Source organism: Theobroma umbraticum, unplaced genomic scaffold (assembly GCF_002168275.2).
Source record: "Theobroma umbraticum cultivar Fairchild unplaced genomic scaffold, ASM216827v3 scaffold_51.0, whole genome shotgun sequence".
Taxonomy (NCBI): domain Eukaryota; kingdom Viridiplantae; phylum Streptophyta; class Magnoliopsida; order Malvales; family Malvaceae; genus Theobroma; species Theobroma umbraticum.
In genome coordinates, this window is record NW_018397260.1 from 8729411 (window position 1) to 8747081 (window position 17671).

The 17671-nt window shown below is 37.4% G+C and overlaps 4 protein-coding genes across 5 annotated transcripts in view; 2 read left to right on the forward strand and 2 right to left on the reverse strand.

Moving 5' to 3' along the window:
* The window catches only part of LOC110416478 (LisH and RanBPM domains containing protein), a 3312-nt gene extending 1660 nt beyond the window's left edge, over positions 1-1652 (reverse strand). The window contains exons 1-2 of one of the 2 annotated variants that reach the window (XM_021428479.2): positions 1344-1652; positions 217-424 (exon numbers count right to left, since the gene is read on the reverse strand). In XM_021428479.2, the coding sequence (XP_021284154.1) occupies positions 217-424; positions 1344-1376 (241 nt within the window). In that variant the 5' untranslated portion in view covers positions 1377-1652. The remainder of the gene's footprint in view (positions 1-216; positions 425-1343) is intronic. The other variant, XM_021428480.2, reaches the window with a different exon arrangement.
* Positions 1653-2471: 819 nt separating this feature from the next.
* Positions 2472-5382, forward strand: XBCP3 (xylem bark cysteine peptidase 3). The gene is made up of 5 exons (XM_021428925.2): positions 2472-3018; positions 3575-3810; positions 3912-4052; positions 4132-4563; positions 5071-5382. Exons 1-5 carry the CDS (start codon positions 2610-2612, stop codon positions 5167-5169), a joined length of 1317 nt encoding a protein of 438 aa, XP_021284600.1. The 5' UTR covers positions 2472-2609; the 3' UTR covers positions 5170-5382.
* A 3272-nt stretch (positions 5383-8654) lies between these two features.
* Positions 8655-10016, forward strand: LOC110416777 (thioredoxin H-type-like). The gene is made up of 3 exons (XM_021428854.1): positions 8655-8857; positions 9409-9531; positions 9660-10016. Exons 1-3 carry the CDS (start codon positions 8771-8773, stop codon positions 9798-9800), a joined length of 351 nt encoding a protein of 116 aa, XP_021284529.1. The 5' UTR covers positions 8655-8770; the 3' UTR covers positions 9801-10016.
* Positions 10017-10415: 399 nt separating this feature from the next.
* BGAL5 (beta-galactosidase 5) lies at positions 10416-15981 on the reverse strand. The gene is made up of 18 exons (XM_021427991.2): positions 15432-15981; positions 15250-15345; positions 15035-15147; positions 14781-14847; positions 14480-14572; positions 14159-14302; positions 13966-14054; positions 13759-13864; positions 13574-13661; positions 13191-13309; positions 12919-13083; positions 12635-12813; positions 11899-12008; positions 11683-11792; positions 11396-11503; positions 11185-11298; positions 10872-11074; positions 10416-10784 (listed from the first exon to the last, which is right to left on the reverse strand). The coding sequence occupies exons 1-18, from the start codon at positions 15600-15602 to the stop codon at positions 10673-10675; spliced, it is 2187 nt and encodes a 728-aa protein (XP_021283666.1). The 5' UTR covers positions 15603-15981; the 3' UTR covers positions 10416-10672.
* Positions 15982-17671: the final 1690 nt, after the last annotated feature.

The following is a 17671-nucleotide window of genomic DNA, read 5'->3' on the forward strand; positions in this document are numbered from 1 at the left end:
CAAATCCCTTGAGTTTTCTTGCCACATACGACATGCAACTGAGTTCACCTTTCAAACTCTCAGTAAAGAATATCCAAGAAAGACGCTATAATTAGAAAACTTTGCATCTTTGATAATTCACACATGCCTTGGTTGAATAAATGTGCTTCACCATAGTAATCTTAGGTTATCTATATCTCATGCGGAAAAAGATATCAAAAGAAAAACTTCACCTACTTTTTCTCTTTTCCATGTCCTCAAGATAATCAGAAGGCTGCTTCATCCCGGTACAAGCAATAAAAGATTCCACAGTTTCTTTAAAGCAATTGTGCACAAGATATGACATAACAATGTTGTGGATGTCATTGTCATTGACTGCCTGTAAAAGACGTATGGAGATGGAAGCCCCAAAATGTAAGAAGATAAGGCCATTGGAGGGACATAGCTATAACATAGATGAATCAATATTATCATTCTGGTGCTCCGTTGTCAAAAAAGAAGAGGAAGAAAAGGAGTCCATAAAAAATCAGATAATTCATCAAAACATGACTAAACAAACTATAATGACTGAAGATGGGGAATGATATTTTAAGTTGTAACACCATATGCAACAGCATTAGAGTTACATCACCCTATAAATTATTGCTACCAGAAGCAGCTGAAACAAAGGTAACTTGCCTGATTCCACAATAGTACCCAAAATCATGAAACGAGGTAAAGACTTAGATGCAAACTAGATCAAACAACCCCAAAAGCTACATTTCCTCAAAATAACCTTCAACCAAGAGCTACACTTAGAAGCAATTAACTTTTCAAATGAAGGTTCAAAACTTGAACCCATGGAAGAGCACTAACCTTCCAAACAAAAAGTTGACCCCTAGAGTCAAAGTTTTACTTGCTTCCATGATTTATCAGACAAAAATAACTAGATCCTTACTTATAGATTCTATTGCAAAACCAAGCATGCATATATAATATAACCAATACTTATTCCAGAATCCACAAATACAGAAATGTACTTGAAATCAATTTGACCCAAAACATAAAAACAAATAACTCAAGCCCTAACGAATTCCCATAACCGCAATAACTACCCAAATTCATGATTATGATAAATCCGTACGAACCTAATAAACTATCAAAAACTAATTAAACTGCATAATTGCACAATACCCTAATTTCATATCATACAAATATAAAGAGAGAGATCAGGCTTTGGTATTCGAGAAAAAAACAAAATTTCCAGCAACAAATGCTATAAACCAAACACATTCAAAGCATCAAACTACACTTGCAAAGATAATTCAAATTTCAACACTTCACAACTGATATAAAAGGGGCAGGGTGAAAGGTCAAAAACTTACAAGGTGTTCGTACTGACGAGGATCAACGTCCATGATTGGGCAGATTACGGGAACTGAAGCTTTGGGTTTTGGTGTTTGAGAAAAAACAAAAACAAATAAAAGAGAAGGAGGTTGGTATGGTCGTTTCCGTGGCGTTATCTCAGGCCGCACGAAGAAGGTGATCTCTGTAACTCTCTCTCTCTCTCTCCCCTTTTTTGTGTTTTTATTACTTTTAAAAAGGGCAATGTAAAAATCATAAATCCGATAGAATTGTCATCGCTTTTGGGTACACGTGCCTTTTCTAGAGTTCCGGTGTTTCCATAGCTAAAGGGTACTCTCCCCTGCCTCTGCCTGTCTCCTTATCGTTCTGGTTTAATGTAAAAAATGAACTTTAACTGCTGCTAGTAGTAGTAACATTTTTCAATTTTTCTAAATATACCTCTATTTTTTAATTATTTCTACATAAACCCTTATCTTATGATTTATGCATGTATAAATTCAAGCTGAGGTCATTTTTTTTACACATAATGAAATTGACTGAATGAGAAATTTGCCTCCTAAAAACATAACCATTTCAATTGATTAATTTCATTGTGCTAAAAAATCATATTATCTGTCATAAATGTGAAAATATGTAGATTAATCACTAGTTTAACATCCGTTAAGATTACTTGTCATGTGGTTTTTTTTTCTTCAATATAAAATTTATATGATTAAAAATTATAGAATAAAATTTTATTTAAATACAATAAAAATATATGAATTTTTTTAAGAAATTTAGATTATTTAAGAGTTTATTTATATTTTAATCTATAGTTATAATTGAAATTGAGTAATAAATTTATAATTGATTCATAAAAAACAAAAAATAAGGGATTTATTCAATAAGTAAACCTTGCTTTTTAATTATTTGTAATTGCACACTCAAAAAGACAATGGATTTATGTATATTATTTTTGAAAATAATTAACAAACCGACAAACACAACTCGACATATTGTTCTGGTTAAAGAAATTGGCAAATTTACTTTTTTACCCATCCCTGATAACGTCGCCTTCAGACTTCTAGTGGTATATAATAGTAATTTTACTTCCTTTTAACTGGTCAGACATTGCAAGGATTTAGGAGCCTGGTCGGTTTGGACAGTTTCCCACCCACTTTCACTGTAAACAAAAGGCCATGTCCTCATTTCCTATTTGGATGCCCACATTTCTAGGCAGCTCCAATCAGCGAACGAATATACACCGTTGAAGAAAGACCCAAATCACCCTTTCTTTTTTATTGACAATGGAACCTCTTCGTGCTTGCTTTCTTTTGTCTTTCCTCCTTTTCTTTGACCCTTGCTTTGCTTCTCCTTCCCACATCTCCCACCTCTTTGAAACTTGGTGTGATCAACATGGTAAACGGTACTCATCAGAAGAGGAAAAATCGTACAGGCTTAAGGTGTTTGAAGACAACTATGCCTTTGTTACTCAGCACAATGGTATGGGCAATTCTTCTTACTCTTTGGCTCTCAATGCCTTTGCTGATCTCACTCACCACGAGTTCAAAGCTTCTCGCTTGGGTCTTTCTGCTGGTGCCATTGACGGTAGCCGACCAAACCTTCAATTGCCGGGCCTTGTTCGAGATATTCCTGCTTCGATGGATTGGAGGACGAAAGGGGCTGTAACAAAGGTCAAAGATCAAGGGAGCTGTGGTATGCAATTGTTTGTTATGAAGTCTTTTACTTTAACTTGTTTAGGATTTTTTTTCTAATCTTTTTTGTGTTTCAGTTTTGTATAGAACAAGCACCGATTTCGGTTTGATCTAGATCACATAGCTTATATTTTTCTAGTTATCACGAATCTTAAGAAGAGACTTGCTTAATTTCCCAAATCCCTATTTTTATAATTCTGAGAAAACTGAACATTTACCAATGAATTTGTTTGAATAAAGTGCTCTTTACCAGTTAGCCTGTGCATTGGCAGGACTTATTGATACTAGAAAACTCGATTACTATCATATTGAAGGACTTTGGTGTAAAAAACAATCCCTCTGGTTTTGAATGATTCGAGGTTCTTTCCTGATCATCACCTGTAATGCCTCCTATAGAGTTTTGGATTTAAATGCTTAATATCATTATGAGTAGGTTATTCCAACAACATAAGTCATACATGGCAACATTACGGGCTATATTTTGAGTTACAAGTTGCAGATTGAACTTGTTTCATGTAATTAAGATAGAGACAAGTCTAATTATTATTCTTGTCTAGGTGCTTGTTGGTCATTCTCAGCTACTGGAGCTATAGAAGGTATAAATAAAATTGTCACTGGAACTCTTGTCAGCCTCTCTGAACAAGAGTTGGTTGATTGTGACAGATCTTACAATAGTGGCTGTGAGGGTGGACTCATGGACTATGCATATCTGTTTGTCATTGATAACCATGGAATAGACACTGAGGAAGATTACCCATACCTAGGTCGGGAAAATACCTGCAACAAGGAAAAGGTAATGGTTTCAGTTCCCCAGTATTTACCCATGTCAAGATGTTTAGTTTTGTACTAAAAAGTAAATGTAGTTTTGATATCTATTTTTCTAATTCATTGCAGCTGAAAAGGCGTGTGGTAACAGTTGATGGTTTCACCGATGTACCAGCCAATAACGAGGACCTACTATTACAAGCAGTGGCAAAGCAGCCTGTGAGTGTAGGTATATGTGGGAGTGAGAGAGCATTTCAGTTGTACTCCAAGGTTGGTCCTAATAATCCTCTAAGAAAGTATCCTTTTGTTGATCTACTATCATTATGATTAACAGTTATTTATGTGACAGGGGATATTTACTGGTCCATGTTCAAGTTCCTTGGATCATGCTGTGTTGATTGTAGGTTATGGTTCAGAAAATGGGGTGGATTATTGGATTGTCAAGAATTCATGGGGTACACGGTGGGGAATGGATGGCTATATTCATATGCTACGTAACAGTGGGGATTCTAAAGGGCTCTGTGGCATTAACACGCTGGCTTCATATCCAATGAAGACTAGCCCAAATCCACCTCCTCCACCACCCCCAGGACCAACTAAGTGTGATCTTTTTACTTACTGTTCAGCTGGGGAAACCTGCTGTTGTACTCATCGCATATTTGGAATATGCTTTTCTTGGAAATGTTGTGAGTTGGATTCTGCTGTGTGTTGTAAGGACAACCGTCATTGCTGCCCCTATGATTATCCAGTTTGTGATACAAAGAAGAGTCAGTGCCTTAAGGTTAGCATCAACTTTTTTCCCGTTAGATACTCAGCTTCATATCTTGAGTAATCAAAGCATGGGATAACTGAGTCATAGGATGTCTAATGTTTAGTGAAAGTTGAATGGCTGCACATGAGTTTTACCTGTCATTTCACATAAGAATGCTCGCTACCCCATTTTGGTGAATCGAGAGTTTCTTTGTTTTTTCATTGTAAAGATATAAAGCTTGTATGATTGCTGTGCCCTCAACTGTTTTCTCAAGACTGCATCGTTAAAATGATGTCTACTTGTAGCTGCTCTAACCTTTTTCTTCTCTGGAAAGTGAAGAATACATTTGGTTAATTGAAGGTATGGGACAGGGATACTAGATTAAAACCTTAGGGCAGATTCAAATGGGAAATCCAAAGTAGAATATTAGCCATTGGGGCATACTGCATTGTGAAAAAACATGCTATTTGAAAAGTGATCTTGATTTGCTGTCAGTGTTTTACCAACTCTAGACTAATGAACATCTTATGCTCACAGCGTGTTGGAAATGCTACAAGAATGGAAGCATTTGAGAAGAGACACTCTACTCGGAAGTTCAGCAGTTGGCGGCCCTTTGTCGAGAATTGGGTTCTGTAGAATCAAATTCCAAGTTGTACTTGTAAGGCATTTTTCATATGCTACTGTAGAAGTTCCAATGTTTCACCGCACAGGGAAGAGATTGTATCTGTGTATTTAAATTGTTGTACATTCTGAAGCCTTCAAATTGGTTGGCTGATTGGTGGAATCATGTAGTAACGGTTGTTTCTTTAAATAAATGGGAGTAAAAAGGTGAACTATAACTTGAAGGAATGGATTGGAAACTTTTTATGGAACCATGGCAAAGTCCAGGACAACTTAGAAGATGTAGGAAGGCGAACTGTATTTCAAAGTTCCCGGGCACTAACCAATGTCTTATGGTGCTTAAAATGTGCAGGGACATCCGACCTGGTTAAGCCACCCCGACATGGTTATTCAACTCGAGACATAATCAGTGAGTTGAGATTATTAATTACTAGTACAATCTTTAAGTTGCAGAGGGCAGTTTTCCCAAAAAAAAAAAAAAGCACAACAAATTGAGGATCATTTGTAGCTGTTATCTAGTACTATGTTAGGGGGCCTAGTCTGGCAATATCAGCCACCTTGCTTAACTAGTTCATTGTAATAATAGAGCCTGTGAAGTATCTGCATGGTTTATTTGGTCTTGGTTTGGAAGTTTTACTGAAAGTCGCAGTATGAATTCATCTCAAACGTGAGTTCTCTACTTGTTTTTAACTTATAATAGCATCCTGATATCATGAACGGATTGTGCTTTGGCTGAATCAGGTAAGACTGGCTGTAAGGGCCAGGCAGAGCAAGCCCTGGCTGTCCTGAAACTAAAAGGCCATTTTTCCAGCTCTGCCCTGCTTGAGAATGATTAACAAAGAGCCCTTGCTAGTAGCTACTTCAGGGAAACTGAATCATATCCACCATCAATCCATTCCAAGCATAAGAATCCAATCAAAGTTGCAGTAACATGAAAGTGTAAGCTTGAAACATCTTCAAAAGACTAGCTTGTGTGCAAATTAACCATGTTAACATCAACAATTCATTCAAGATTCTAACAACTGGTAGTACAAAACAAACAGAGAGATTCCATATCAAAAATTTACAGCTTCGTGTATAACAAATTAGGCATCAAAATATCTATATATTCACCAAACTCTAACCCAAGTTTTGTTCAAGTTTTTATCAAAGCCCCTCATCATGAGGAGGGAAACACGTCTTTCACAGCGGATGCGGCGGACAAGTAATTAAGAGTGTTCCTTAGAGTTTCCTTCTCTCTTTTTAACCTGGACGCCGTGTCTTCCAACTCCAGCAAAGCCTGTTGCTCTCTCGGCGCCCCTTCAAATGTACTCCCCACGAAAAACGAAAACGGCGTCGGGAAAAGATTCCTCCTCAAGTCCTGCGCTTCCTTTTCCGGTTTCCCGTTAAGCCGATTGGATAGCCGAATCACGTCTTTCATGTAAATCTCCACTTCATTGGCTAATCCTTCTAAATCTCCGTCGCCGGACGGCCTGTCTTCGAGCCAGTTGACTTCGGCGACGAATACGGTTTCGTGCGGACGATATTGGTGACACGGAACCGTTCTTGACCTTTACATATGAGGAAGAAGCGATCGTCGACGAGTCGTTCGTGTTTGACGATCTCGCCGACGCATCCCACGTCGGCGGTACCGGATACGGCATCGGAGTAAATGACGCCAAACCGGAGGTCGGTGTGGAGCAGCGTGTGCATCATAATGCGGTAACGGAACTCGAAGATCTGGAGAGGGAGGATGGCGCCAGGGAAGAGACTAATGGGAGAGGAAACAGAGGAGCTCCACGACGTCGTCTGATTTCGGAGGATTGGTGTGGTGTTTCTCGGGGAAAGAGGAAGCCGAGCACCGGAAAGAGCTGAGCCTGTGAACTCTGCGCGATTGAGAGAGGCGAAGACGACTTCGAAAAGGGCTTGAAATTAGGGTTTAAAAGAGAGGGATTAAGGGCGTTGGGGTTTATCGAAGGTTGGTGAGTGAGCGAAGAAGAAGCAGCATGGGAAGGATTAGCTGAGGGAGAGCCATTGTTGAAAGACCAGAACCTGTTTGAGTCTTTGCGCAACTGAAAAAAAAAAAAAAACAAGTAAATTGTAAAAACAAATTATAAAAAAAAAGGAAATTCAATTTTTTTTTTTTTTGGTTTAACAAAATTATGCTTTTGCAAAAGCTTGGGAAAGAAATTCTGGTGGTTTAAGGAGCAGATAACATTGTGGGGTAGAGGGAATTTGGGGGTGAAATGTGGATCGGAGGACTCCCACGTGGGAGCTCGGTACTGGACATTTAAGTGGCACCTGTCTCAGAACTTGGACTTGTATTTGCTTCGACAAGGGTGGTGGTGCCCGCCGTTTGGTGGATCATTTTCAGTTTTGCAAATGCCAAAAAAATCTTGAACCAGCTTGGATTTATCTTTGACACAAAATTGAGATACTTGAGATTCTTTGCAAAATTCGACCAATGATTCCATCTAATTCATGAGAGAAGAAACTTTCAACTTTGTCCGTCTTAAGATTTTCATGAATAAATTATTTTCTAATAAGATTATTTGTGACAGATTTCATATTAATAAGTTAAAAACAAATAAATGAATTTTAATCTTGATTTAGGGTTTTTAATTTAATAGATATATTTTTTGAAATAAAAATATAAATTCGTGACAAGTGATATTAGAATTTATCAATTTTTTACTAAAATCAGATTTTTATAAAAAATATCAAAATCGAGTTGAGGTACAAATTTCTTATCAGTAAAAAATATTCATAAAAACATCAAAATTTAGATAAATTCGGATCAAAGTGAGATACGAATTCCATAACAATAAAGGACCTTCACCAGATATATTAAAATCAAAATAAGTCTAAACCAAAATAAGATACAAATCTTATATTGGTAAAAGGTATATGATGCCTTTTAACTTATAAGCAATGGTGTTTCTATATGTAATAAACAAGTACTTTGCATTAAAATACATCTGGTAGTAACCTAGTCCAATAAGATTTAAATGGACTTACACTAACCAAGCCCAATAGTAAAAAATAAACAAATTTATATCACTAACGGCCCAATTTAATTACTATTTAATTAGGCCCATGTGTCCAATCCAATTGCAAAAAATCATAGGCTTTAACAAGTTTTGGGCTTTGGTTTGGGCATTTAGTAAAGCATGACGCTTTTTCTGTTTTTTTTTTTATTATTATTTTCCATGTGAAAGCGAAAAAAAGAAGCACGTGGACGCTGCCGTCAATTTATTGCACCGAGACCATTTTTTTGGTACCGTTCAAAACATCATCGTGCGCCGTATGCACGTATCATGTCAAAGTCCTTATCCAAATTCTAGAGGAGCGCTCGTTTCCTTCCCTTTTACTCGAAATCGGAAACACGGAATTGTTTTCACTGCTGACCACAAAAATTTTGCGTCACTGACATATGAGGTTGCGTCACGTGTTCCCGAAATTTTACCCGATGGCATTCTCGTAATAAGCCTCTACGTTAGCCTATATAAGGCAGCCGTGGACGGGCCGTTTCAGAACATCACCGCTCAAGAAAAAGAAAAAAGCTTAATAGCAAAGAGAGACGGAATCTGCTTTGGCCGATTATCAACTTTGAGGGGAAGGAATCAAACGGACGACGATGGCGGAAGAGGGACAAGTGATCAGCTGCCACACTGTTGATTCATGGAACGAGCAGCTGCAGATAGCTAACGCGTCCAAGAAGCTGGTAAAATATATACTCTTTTCTTTTCGATTAACTGAAAATTTCATTTTCTTTGACTGTTTTGGACAATGGCTGTTACTTGCTTATCTAGCTATCTGTTTTGTAACGTTTGTATGTTTGAAATGGGTACGTGTTTTTCCTGATTCTCCATCTGTGAATTAAGCAAACAGATTTGGGTTAATTAGTGAAATTGACAGTAAACTTGGTTTGATTTCCGTGCAAGATTTAGATTTTTGGCTTCTTGTTTACTGGATTCGATCTTACATGGGCTTGAAATTAGATCCCTAGCTTAATTATCACAATGAGATTACGTCGATATGTTTATTAAGGTTTATTATGTGCATGAGTAGTCTTTGGGAGTTTGCTTTTCACCAAATTCTTATGCTTTGTTATCCTGTTTTTATGATAATTAAAAGGATTTTACTAACGAGTTAAAAGTTATCATATTAAGTAAATATCTTTTTGTAATGCATATCTTTTAACTAATCTTAAATTCGGTAGCAGAACTTTAATTAAAAGCTGTATCATACTTAAGAAAAGGTTATCTTGGATAGGTGGTGGTGGATTTCACAGCTTCATGGTGCGCGCCATGTCGTTTTATTACACCAGTCCTGGTAGAGCTTGCTAAGAAGATGCCCCAAGTCACATTCTTGAAGGTGGATGTGGATGAATTGAAGGTAGCATCCCTTAAACCTTTGCTTACTACAGCTCAATTAACATTCGATTTGTATTAACTTGACTGGAAAGAGAGGATTGTGATTACTAAATAATTTTTCTTGACAATAATTTTCTTGTTTTTCCACAGACTGTGGCTCAGGATTGGGCTATCGAGGCAATGCCAACTTTTATCTTTCTCAAAGAGGGCACAATAATTGACAAGGTTGTGGGTGCAAAGAAAGATGAATTGCAACAGAAAATAACCTCACATTCTAGCATGCTTGCTTGATGCAGAGAAGCATGAATCAAGGTTTAGTTGTACTCCTTGAAGTCTGAAGTTGTTTCTGAAACTAGAATGTTACTTATGGATCTCATAAAATAACTGTATCTTGGATAGATACTTAATAATGTGTGATTTTAGTTGTATTTGGCTAACTTCGGCTTCTGCCCCTTGTTTCTATATGAATACAATCTTATGTTCAAATTAGTCTCATGTTTTCTGATACATCCTTGGATTGTTTAGTTAAGAAAGCTGATAGCCTAAAGTTAATTGGGTTCTCTGTTTTGCACTCTCTTCTTTTATGTTCTTATCTGGATTAGCTAAATAAGGATGTGCTTTGTGTCAACTGCTTAACTTTAGTTGAACCTTATGTGACTTTAAATTTTGAAAATAAGAGCTTAAGTAAGCCGGACTGGTACGGCAGCTTTCTTGCCTTGTCCGGCACCTTCCCCAGCTTCCGGGGTTGGTCGGCAACTCATGGGTTGTGCTGTGACACTTTGCACATGATATGCTTCCAGCCTAAGTTCTAGTTAGTGTCCTATTAGTAAAACCAAGAATGGCAATTGCACTTGCACAATTGGACAGTCGGGTGTCAGCCGCAAATAAAATCAGGAAACCTTTGCATCACTAAGAAAATGATGATTCATTTCTTGAAAGCAGGAAAGGAGAAAAAAATGGGATTTCAAACTTAGATATCAACTGGCTCGCCTGTCATCACTTATCACCCACTTACTTTACAGAGCTTTCATCCAGATGACTGCCTAATTCTAAAACCTTTATAATTTAAAACAATAGTGAAATAACATTTAGACAATTGAAACTGAAATAGCTTCTCCACCCATATCTTTACTCTTTGGTAATTTTCTCCTTGTCAGCTATGTTTATAAAACTGATCTCCTCACAAGAGATATTTTGGATGCATCCCCACCAAGTTCTTCAAAGACTACCAACAAATTTCTTGTCGGCTTTAGCAATGATCTTGGAACGTGATACCTGAAAATTTAAAGATATAAAGAATTGAGATAAGAGTTTCAGTCCATTGAAAGCCTAGTCATTTATGGAGTTCTGCGAGAGTGATACCATCTTTGAGTTGGCTGGCCACAACCACTCTGGCACCTTGTAGGTCGGAATGTCCCTGAGTAACCACAAGCACTGCAGTCACCCTTTGCATAAGCCATCCAATATCTTCCTAAGCTCTCTCCATTGATCCATACTTGACCCTTTCCCATACTCCGCATATCCAAAGCCAGTGGTTCATCACCTCCTGGGGAATTGAAATATGCCTGAAATATCCAAGCCAAAATTTAGACACCATCTAAAAGAAAAGGGACAAAAAATCGAAAATCCCCTAATTCATCCCATTTGCATTTCCCTGCCCCTTCAGCTTTTCTACCTTGTACCATGCCATAGACTGCCGACTGCGTGTAGCTAGTGACCCTCGAATCCACTCAGCTGATGAGGCTTGATCTGGAGAGACCAAATTCATCGCTTCTCCTTGTAAGCCAACCTGTTTAGGAGTAGTTCTGTGAGCCTAACTAACTTCTTCTGGCATTTTGTAATGCATCATCGAATAGTTTTTGCAGATGAATGCAAGTTTGCCAAACCTGGTATGACCATTTCTGCCACGTCAAGTCTTTCTTTCCTTGGTCAAGGCCATGCAAGAAAACACCAAGAATCCCTGTTTTCCATGTCTCGTAATGCAGTCCAACGTTCTTCAACACCACCATAAATTTGTATCAGTAATTAGTTTAAAGTTTTGGTTGGGACAAGTTCAGTTCACTTGCTTCTTTCCCATCCTAATAGAACCATAGGGTAAAGGAAATGCCTGAGGAAATAGTAAACGTGGCAGGTAACAGTTGCATCCAGATAAGCATGGTCAAGAGCAACTAACCGGTAATCCAACGGCTACACTGACAAGTGCAATGCGATTTGTTCCAGCACGTAGGTTCAATGGTCCTGAGAATGTGAAACTCCTGTCTTCCCTGGTTCCAAAGGCTGACCCTGTGATTTAATCATATGACTTAGTATGACTAAACAATGCAAATATCAAAATTCAGTGTTATCAATAAGTAATGATACTTCAATTATGAGTAAAACCATAACATACCTGAGAACTGGCCGTTGATGAAGACATGAAGAGCATGGCCAGCTGAGTCCACATTGAGAGTGGGCTTTTGTCCTCCTCGCAGAAATGATTCTGATGGGCTAATGTCAACACTGGAATGAAATTAAGACAAGAAGAAATTATTAGGTTATTGCTTCGGCCACTTTAATTTACATATTTCTATGGTTACTGCCTTGGACGCTATAGACTATGTGAAGAGATATAGATACATTTGTGTCTGACAACTTCTACATGTAAAATGATTTAAACTGTAGATACCAAATATCGAGTGGCGGTTGGCTATGGATTATCTCTAGTTTCCTCCTCTCTCTGTCTAGTTCAGTCTCATACATGTAAAATGATTCAAACTGTAGATATCAAATATCTAGTGGCGGTTGGCTATGGATTATCTATGGTTTCCTCCTCTCTCTGTCCAGTTCAGTCTCAAGATCCCCAGAAAATTCATTGGAACAGAGATATGAGGGTAGTGAATTGCATCAATTACATTGCTGCAAATGGCATTGACCAGATTGAGCCTTTTCATGAAATTTTCAGACCTTTCTGAGCAAGTCCATCTATACTAATGATGTTCTGTCATGATACCTTCAAATCTTTTTTAGTGGTAGTACCGAACTTCACAGATAGTTAAAGAAAGTATGAGGTTTCTTGATGAATGTCAAGTTGCTATTCAACAATTTGGTAAAAGGAATTCAAAGAGTATTAAAATGCAGTGCTTAACCTGGTTGTGTACCACAGATAGTCACTGGTATCTCTGGTAACATTCATCTGCTCCAAGAGTCCGGGAGCTGTGAGTCTTGAACTTTCCCCTAGAGAAGAAATGTCTTCATCATAAGTCTCCCATGAGGACATCATGGAGTTCGTTGGCAACATTTGGATATGTGAAGTTTTAGTTCCAACCTTGATGTACATTGAACAATTATATAAGTATTTTCAGAGGAATATCAAATGATTCAATGAAAATAGCCTTAACTACAGTAAAATAAGGCCCCTGGGTTTACTTACTATTGCAGTGTTAAACACCGCATTTCTGCAATCAGGAAGAATGCTAATAGACCAAGGGGGCAAATTGTAGTGCCTGTTATTAAACAGCACCCTAGCAGCAGATTTTGTATGGTAATTAGATAGAAAAGCTGCACAGCTTCCTTGCCTTGAAGAGAATACATGGGCCTGAAAGATGATTATTATTAACATAATCAGTGGAAAGTGTTGTTTAAAAGCAAAACTATCCTACTACCAATGGATAATAAGAATAATGATAGACAGAGAGAGCAGACTTGCTGATAGGTTCCCAAGGAAGTAACAGTAGGATCCGAGGAAACTAAAGCATGTTCACATAGCTTAATAGCCCGATGAAGCTCCTGCAGATGACCATATTTAGGCTGCCGGATTAAACCTAAGCAAGGTGAACTTGTCAGTTGAAACTCAGAGTTGAAAGACAAAACCCTTGCATTGTATTGCTACATTTACAAAGTTAAGATCTATGAGAACATAGCAAGGAAGAAATGGAAATGAGAAGATTGACAGCAGGAAAGATCCGTGGGTTAATCAATTGCTCCTGTCAAATTCTGATAAGGCAAGCTTTAGATTGTGAAAGCTTTAAAGGAATTTCACAAGGTCATGATTTTAATTATAACGAGAATGAACTCAGTTTTCTCACCGTATTCATCAATTGGAGCATCATAGTCATAACTGGTTGTAATAAATGGTCCTCCAGCAGTCCGTCCAAAGTTGGTTCCTCCATGATACTATCAAAAGCAAATGGAGCATAAGCTGTGAGCTTAAACTTGTGGCTGGCACCATGAGTCGTTACAATTATAGACCACAATAAACAAGGTAACTAACCATATAATAATTAATATAAGAGCCACCCTTTTGTATGAAACGAGCAACTGCAAATGCCAAGTCTTGAACTGGGCGCTGGTGAATTGTGCCACCAAATTCTGTAAACCTTCTCAGTATTGGGAAAACAAATATCAGATATACAAATAAGCATATGAACTCCACATTCCTTATATCAAATTCTCAAGGATTGGCAAAGAATGTACTCACCAGCCGCTCCAAGCCTCAGTCCACATTGTAGGCTTGTAAGGCTTGTTGGGAGAGAATGCATCACAGTAAAAGCCATTACATGCATTTATCTGCATTCAAGATGTGAAGGAAAACAGAGTCAGGGTCTTCTGAGGCAACATGAAATTCAACAAAGATGAAAACTAAGGGAAGAAAAGAGAGTGAGACAGTTTACCACAGGGTCTGGGGCGTCATCTTCCTTGCACATAACCCATGGGACTCCTGTATCCAGTCCAACAGCCATTTTTGCAGCCCAATTAATGTATGCACGACCAGCCGCTCCAAGTGCCTTACTCTCAGGTCCATATTCATTCTCAATCTGCACAAATGAGATAGTGTACAAGTTCAGACCAAAGCTTTCACCTGTTATTGGCGTCTTAGGCTCTTAGCCATCCTTCCAGCTCTTCTCTTTTTGAAACCAAATCTCGGCCAATTTGAGCAAATCAGAATTCCCAAAACTAGAAATCATAAAGGCCAAATATGGAGAATCTCATACCTGAGAGAGAATGATGGGGCCACCTTGTGATGCAAAGAGCTTTTCATTCTTCATCATTTGGACAATTTTCTGGGTAAATCCTTGCATTGCCCTCTGTAGGAAACAAAACAAAAGAAAAAAATTAGAAATTTTCTTAAAAAGCCTATTAGCTTTTTGACTTTCTGCACTCTTTGTTCTTCCTCTTTCTTCTTCAAATTGAAAGGGCCCCCTTTCTGGCTTTCCTTTGGATTTTTCCATTTTAGTAAAGAAATTCATAGCACAGACAGAACTGATAAAAATGAACTAATATGTCCAGAAACACCTTGAAGGGCTCATTATCTGTTCTGAAGCTGATACCAGGAACATACTTTAGCCAAACAGGAAAGCCTCTGTAGCGGAAAGAAAATGTAAACCACTCAAATCCAGGAAGCAGGAAACAAAATTCTTTCAAAAAAAGTAATTAAATTAAATTAAAACACATCTCAGATCGAAATATTTACTCTGGAACATGTTAAGAAGGTTAAAAAATTTTCATTTTTAACTGAAGAAGGCAAAAAGAATATAGATAGTAAGTACCCAAAATTCCACTCTGCACAAACATAGGGTCCAATGCGAAGATGAACATGTAGTCCCAACTTTTGTACTGTCTTAATGAACCGTACCAGGTCGTATCTCCCTTCGAAATTATACTGCACCATCCCAAAAATTGAATAAAGAATACATAACCAGAAGTAAAGAGGAAAAAAAAACACAGAATTCAAAGATGACCCAGTTGAGATCTAAGAAAGTACATTGCCAGGAGAAGGTTCATGACCATTCCAGAAGACATAGGTGTCTATGACATCCAAGCCTCCATCTTTAGCCTTCTTTATAAGATCCTCCCACATCTGCATCCAAAAAAAAGACAACCCAAAGAATTAGTCTTTTTCTTTTTCAAGGGGAAAATAAGAGGAAAAGAGTGAAAGACAATCACCTCAGGGGTGCTTCTGGGATAATGAATGGAGCCGGAGATGAGGATTCTCCTTTGTCCATTGATGACAATAGCTTTCTTATCATAGGTAATGCTACACTGGATCAGTTTAGAACACACTAACAAACCTGTGATGAACCAAATCAACAGCTTGGAAATTGAGCTAGTTTCCATTTTCCCTTACTGCTTAACTTGGAGGGAAATTTTGAAAAATTAAAATACCAAAAAAAACAAAGAAAAGAAGTTGTAATGGTGAAGTGAGAGAGAAGTTGGTTGGGTAAGACACTGATCTGCTACTCTGGAACTAGCATTGTTCTGTTTTAGATACTGCTTCACAGTTCACAACTTCACAATAAAAGCTCAGAGGCTTTGCTGTTTTTATATGTACTTGTGTACATGCTTGTTACCGGCATTCAAAAAGTCTTGGAAGAGTCCTATTCATTTTTCAGCCATTAAAATATTGGAGAAAGGCAATTTGTAATACAACCAAAAAAGAAAAGCTGGAGCTTTAATGGAAGTAAAAGCAGTCCAAACTATTATTACACTTTGACACGGCAAAGAGACAAGAAGGAGAAGGAGAAGAAAAATAAAATAAAAGCAAGAGAAAAACAGTGGCTGTACGGATATGGGTGCCAACTCAGCTGCATGCTGGACCCTAAACTCTGTACAATTTATGCTTCAATCCTCAGGGTTTTGAATTTCAGAATTTTGGAAGTAGTAAGTGTACTTACTGTTCACGAGATAGCTATTGTTCTGTTCATTGATTGCAGTGAAGATTCACGAGAATTCACCCTTTTGATGTTTACTACTTCTGCTAAGTAAACAAAAGACAAAAACCCTTTCTTACATTTATACTGGAGAGCTGCTATCATTGATTGTGATGAATGAAACTTGAATTCCAAGTGAAGTTAAAAGAGTATGAGAACTGCAAATTAATTACTTAGCAATGTAATCCTTCTAATGTAAAGCATTTTCCTGATCCCACTTTGGCCCGTACTCTGACAAGAAGATTTCATACCCAATGTGATATATCATAATACCCCATTTGCCTTTGGGCAATGTCTCGTGTATGCATGTGCAAATCATTTTCTGTCTTATTTTCCTTTTCAGGTCCCCTTTTTGGATAATGCAATATCTCTACCATACTTTTAAATTAAACATGATCGTGACGATGCGAAAATATCATCTTGTTTTTGTCTAAAATGTGCAGCAGAGCAGGCTCGTCATTGCCTAGTTGGTTTTTGTGATAAGCCCATCTGCCATGTGATGTGTCGCGTCCATTTATCTAATTCGTATTAAGACTCAAGTCTTAATTAAACCATATTGTCAAGAAAATGTTTAAGGATCATAAATAGACTAAAATAACTTGACTTACTTTTAGTGTTACAGGTTACTCATATACAAATTATCACATTTTGAACACCGATTAAAGACAAATAATGATAATTTCTATTCCGATAAAAAGATAAACACTTATATCTTTACCTTGATATATTATCCATTATTTTGAAATAATTCAAGATCAAAGAAAGGGGAAAATATTCTGATCTATTCCATTTTGAGTTGTACTGCAGAATAAATATAACCTTGTCGTCTTCTTTACTTCTTCTTGTTCTCCTCTGCTTTCTTTTTTCCCTTGTTCCTCCCCTTATTAAAGGAGAATCTTGACCGAACACAGTTGGCTTAAAACATAAGAAAAATATGAAGGACCAATGTTTTAGGTTAAGACAGGTTTATGTTGGAGCAATGTGGATTGGTTGATTCATGACCGCCTTCCCCTGCCCACGTGCATCGTCTCTCATGCAATTTCTTAAAAAATGTAAAAACATTTCGCTCCTGTCGTCTACCATATTTCAAAGGGAAAGGAAGAAAAGTTTGCCATGTAGGCGTAGCACAACCCTAAGACATCGGGTCCTTGTTTGAACGTGCTCGAACGCCATTACATACACAGCAAATATCGGGTGCATGTTGATGTATAGATTCAATATATTATTAATAAATTAAATATTATAATTCCATTAAAAAATAAATAAAAAATAAAAATTCTTAGAAATTAACTAATAAACTTTTAAGTTAGTGGGTTTTGGCAACTGATTAGCATCATAAAGCATCTTTAAGTATAATATAGTATTGTATTTAATGTCACCTAATATTTGTATTTTGGTGTATGGCTGTTACATGACTCTTCACCTAAACGAATTTAAAATAACAAGGCAATGAACAATTAATTATATCCAACTCAT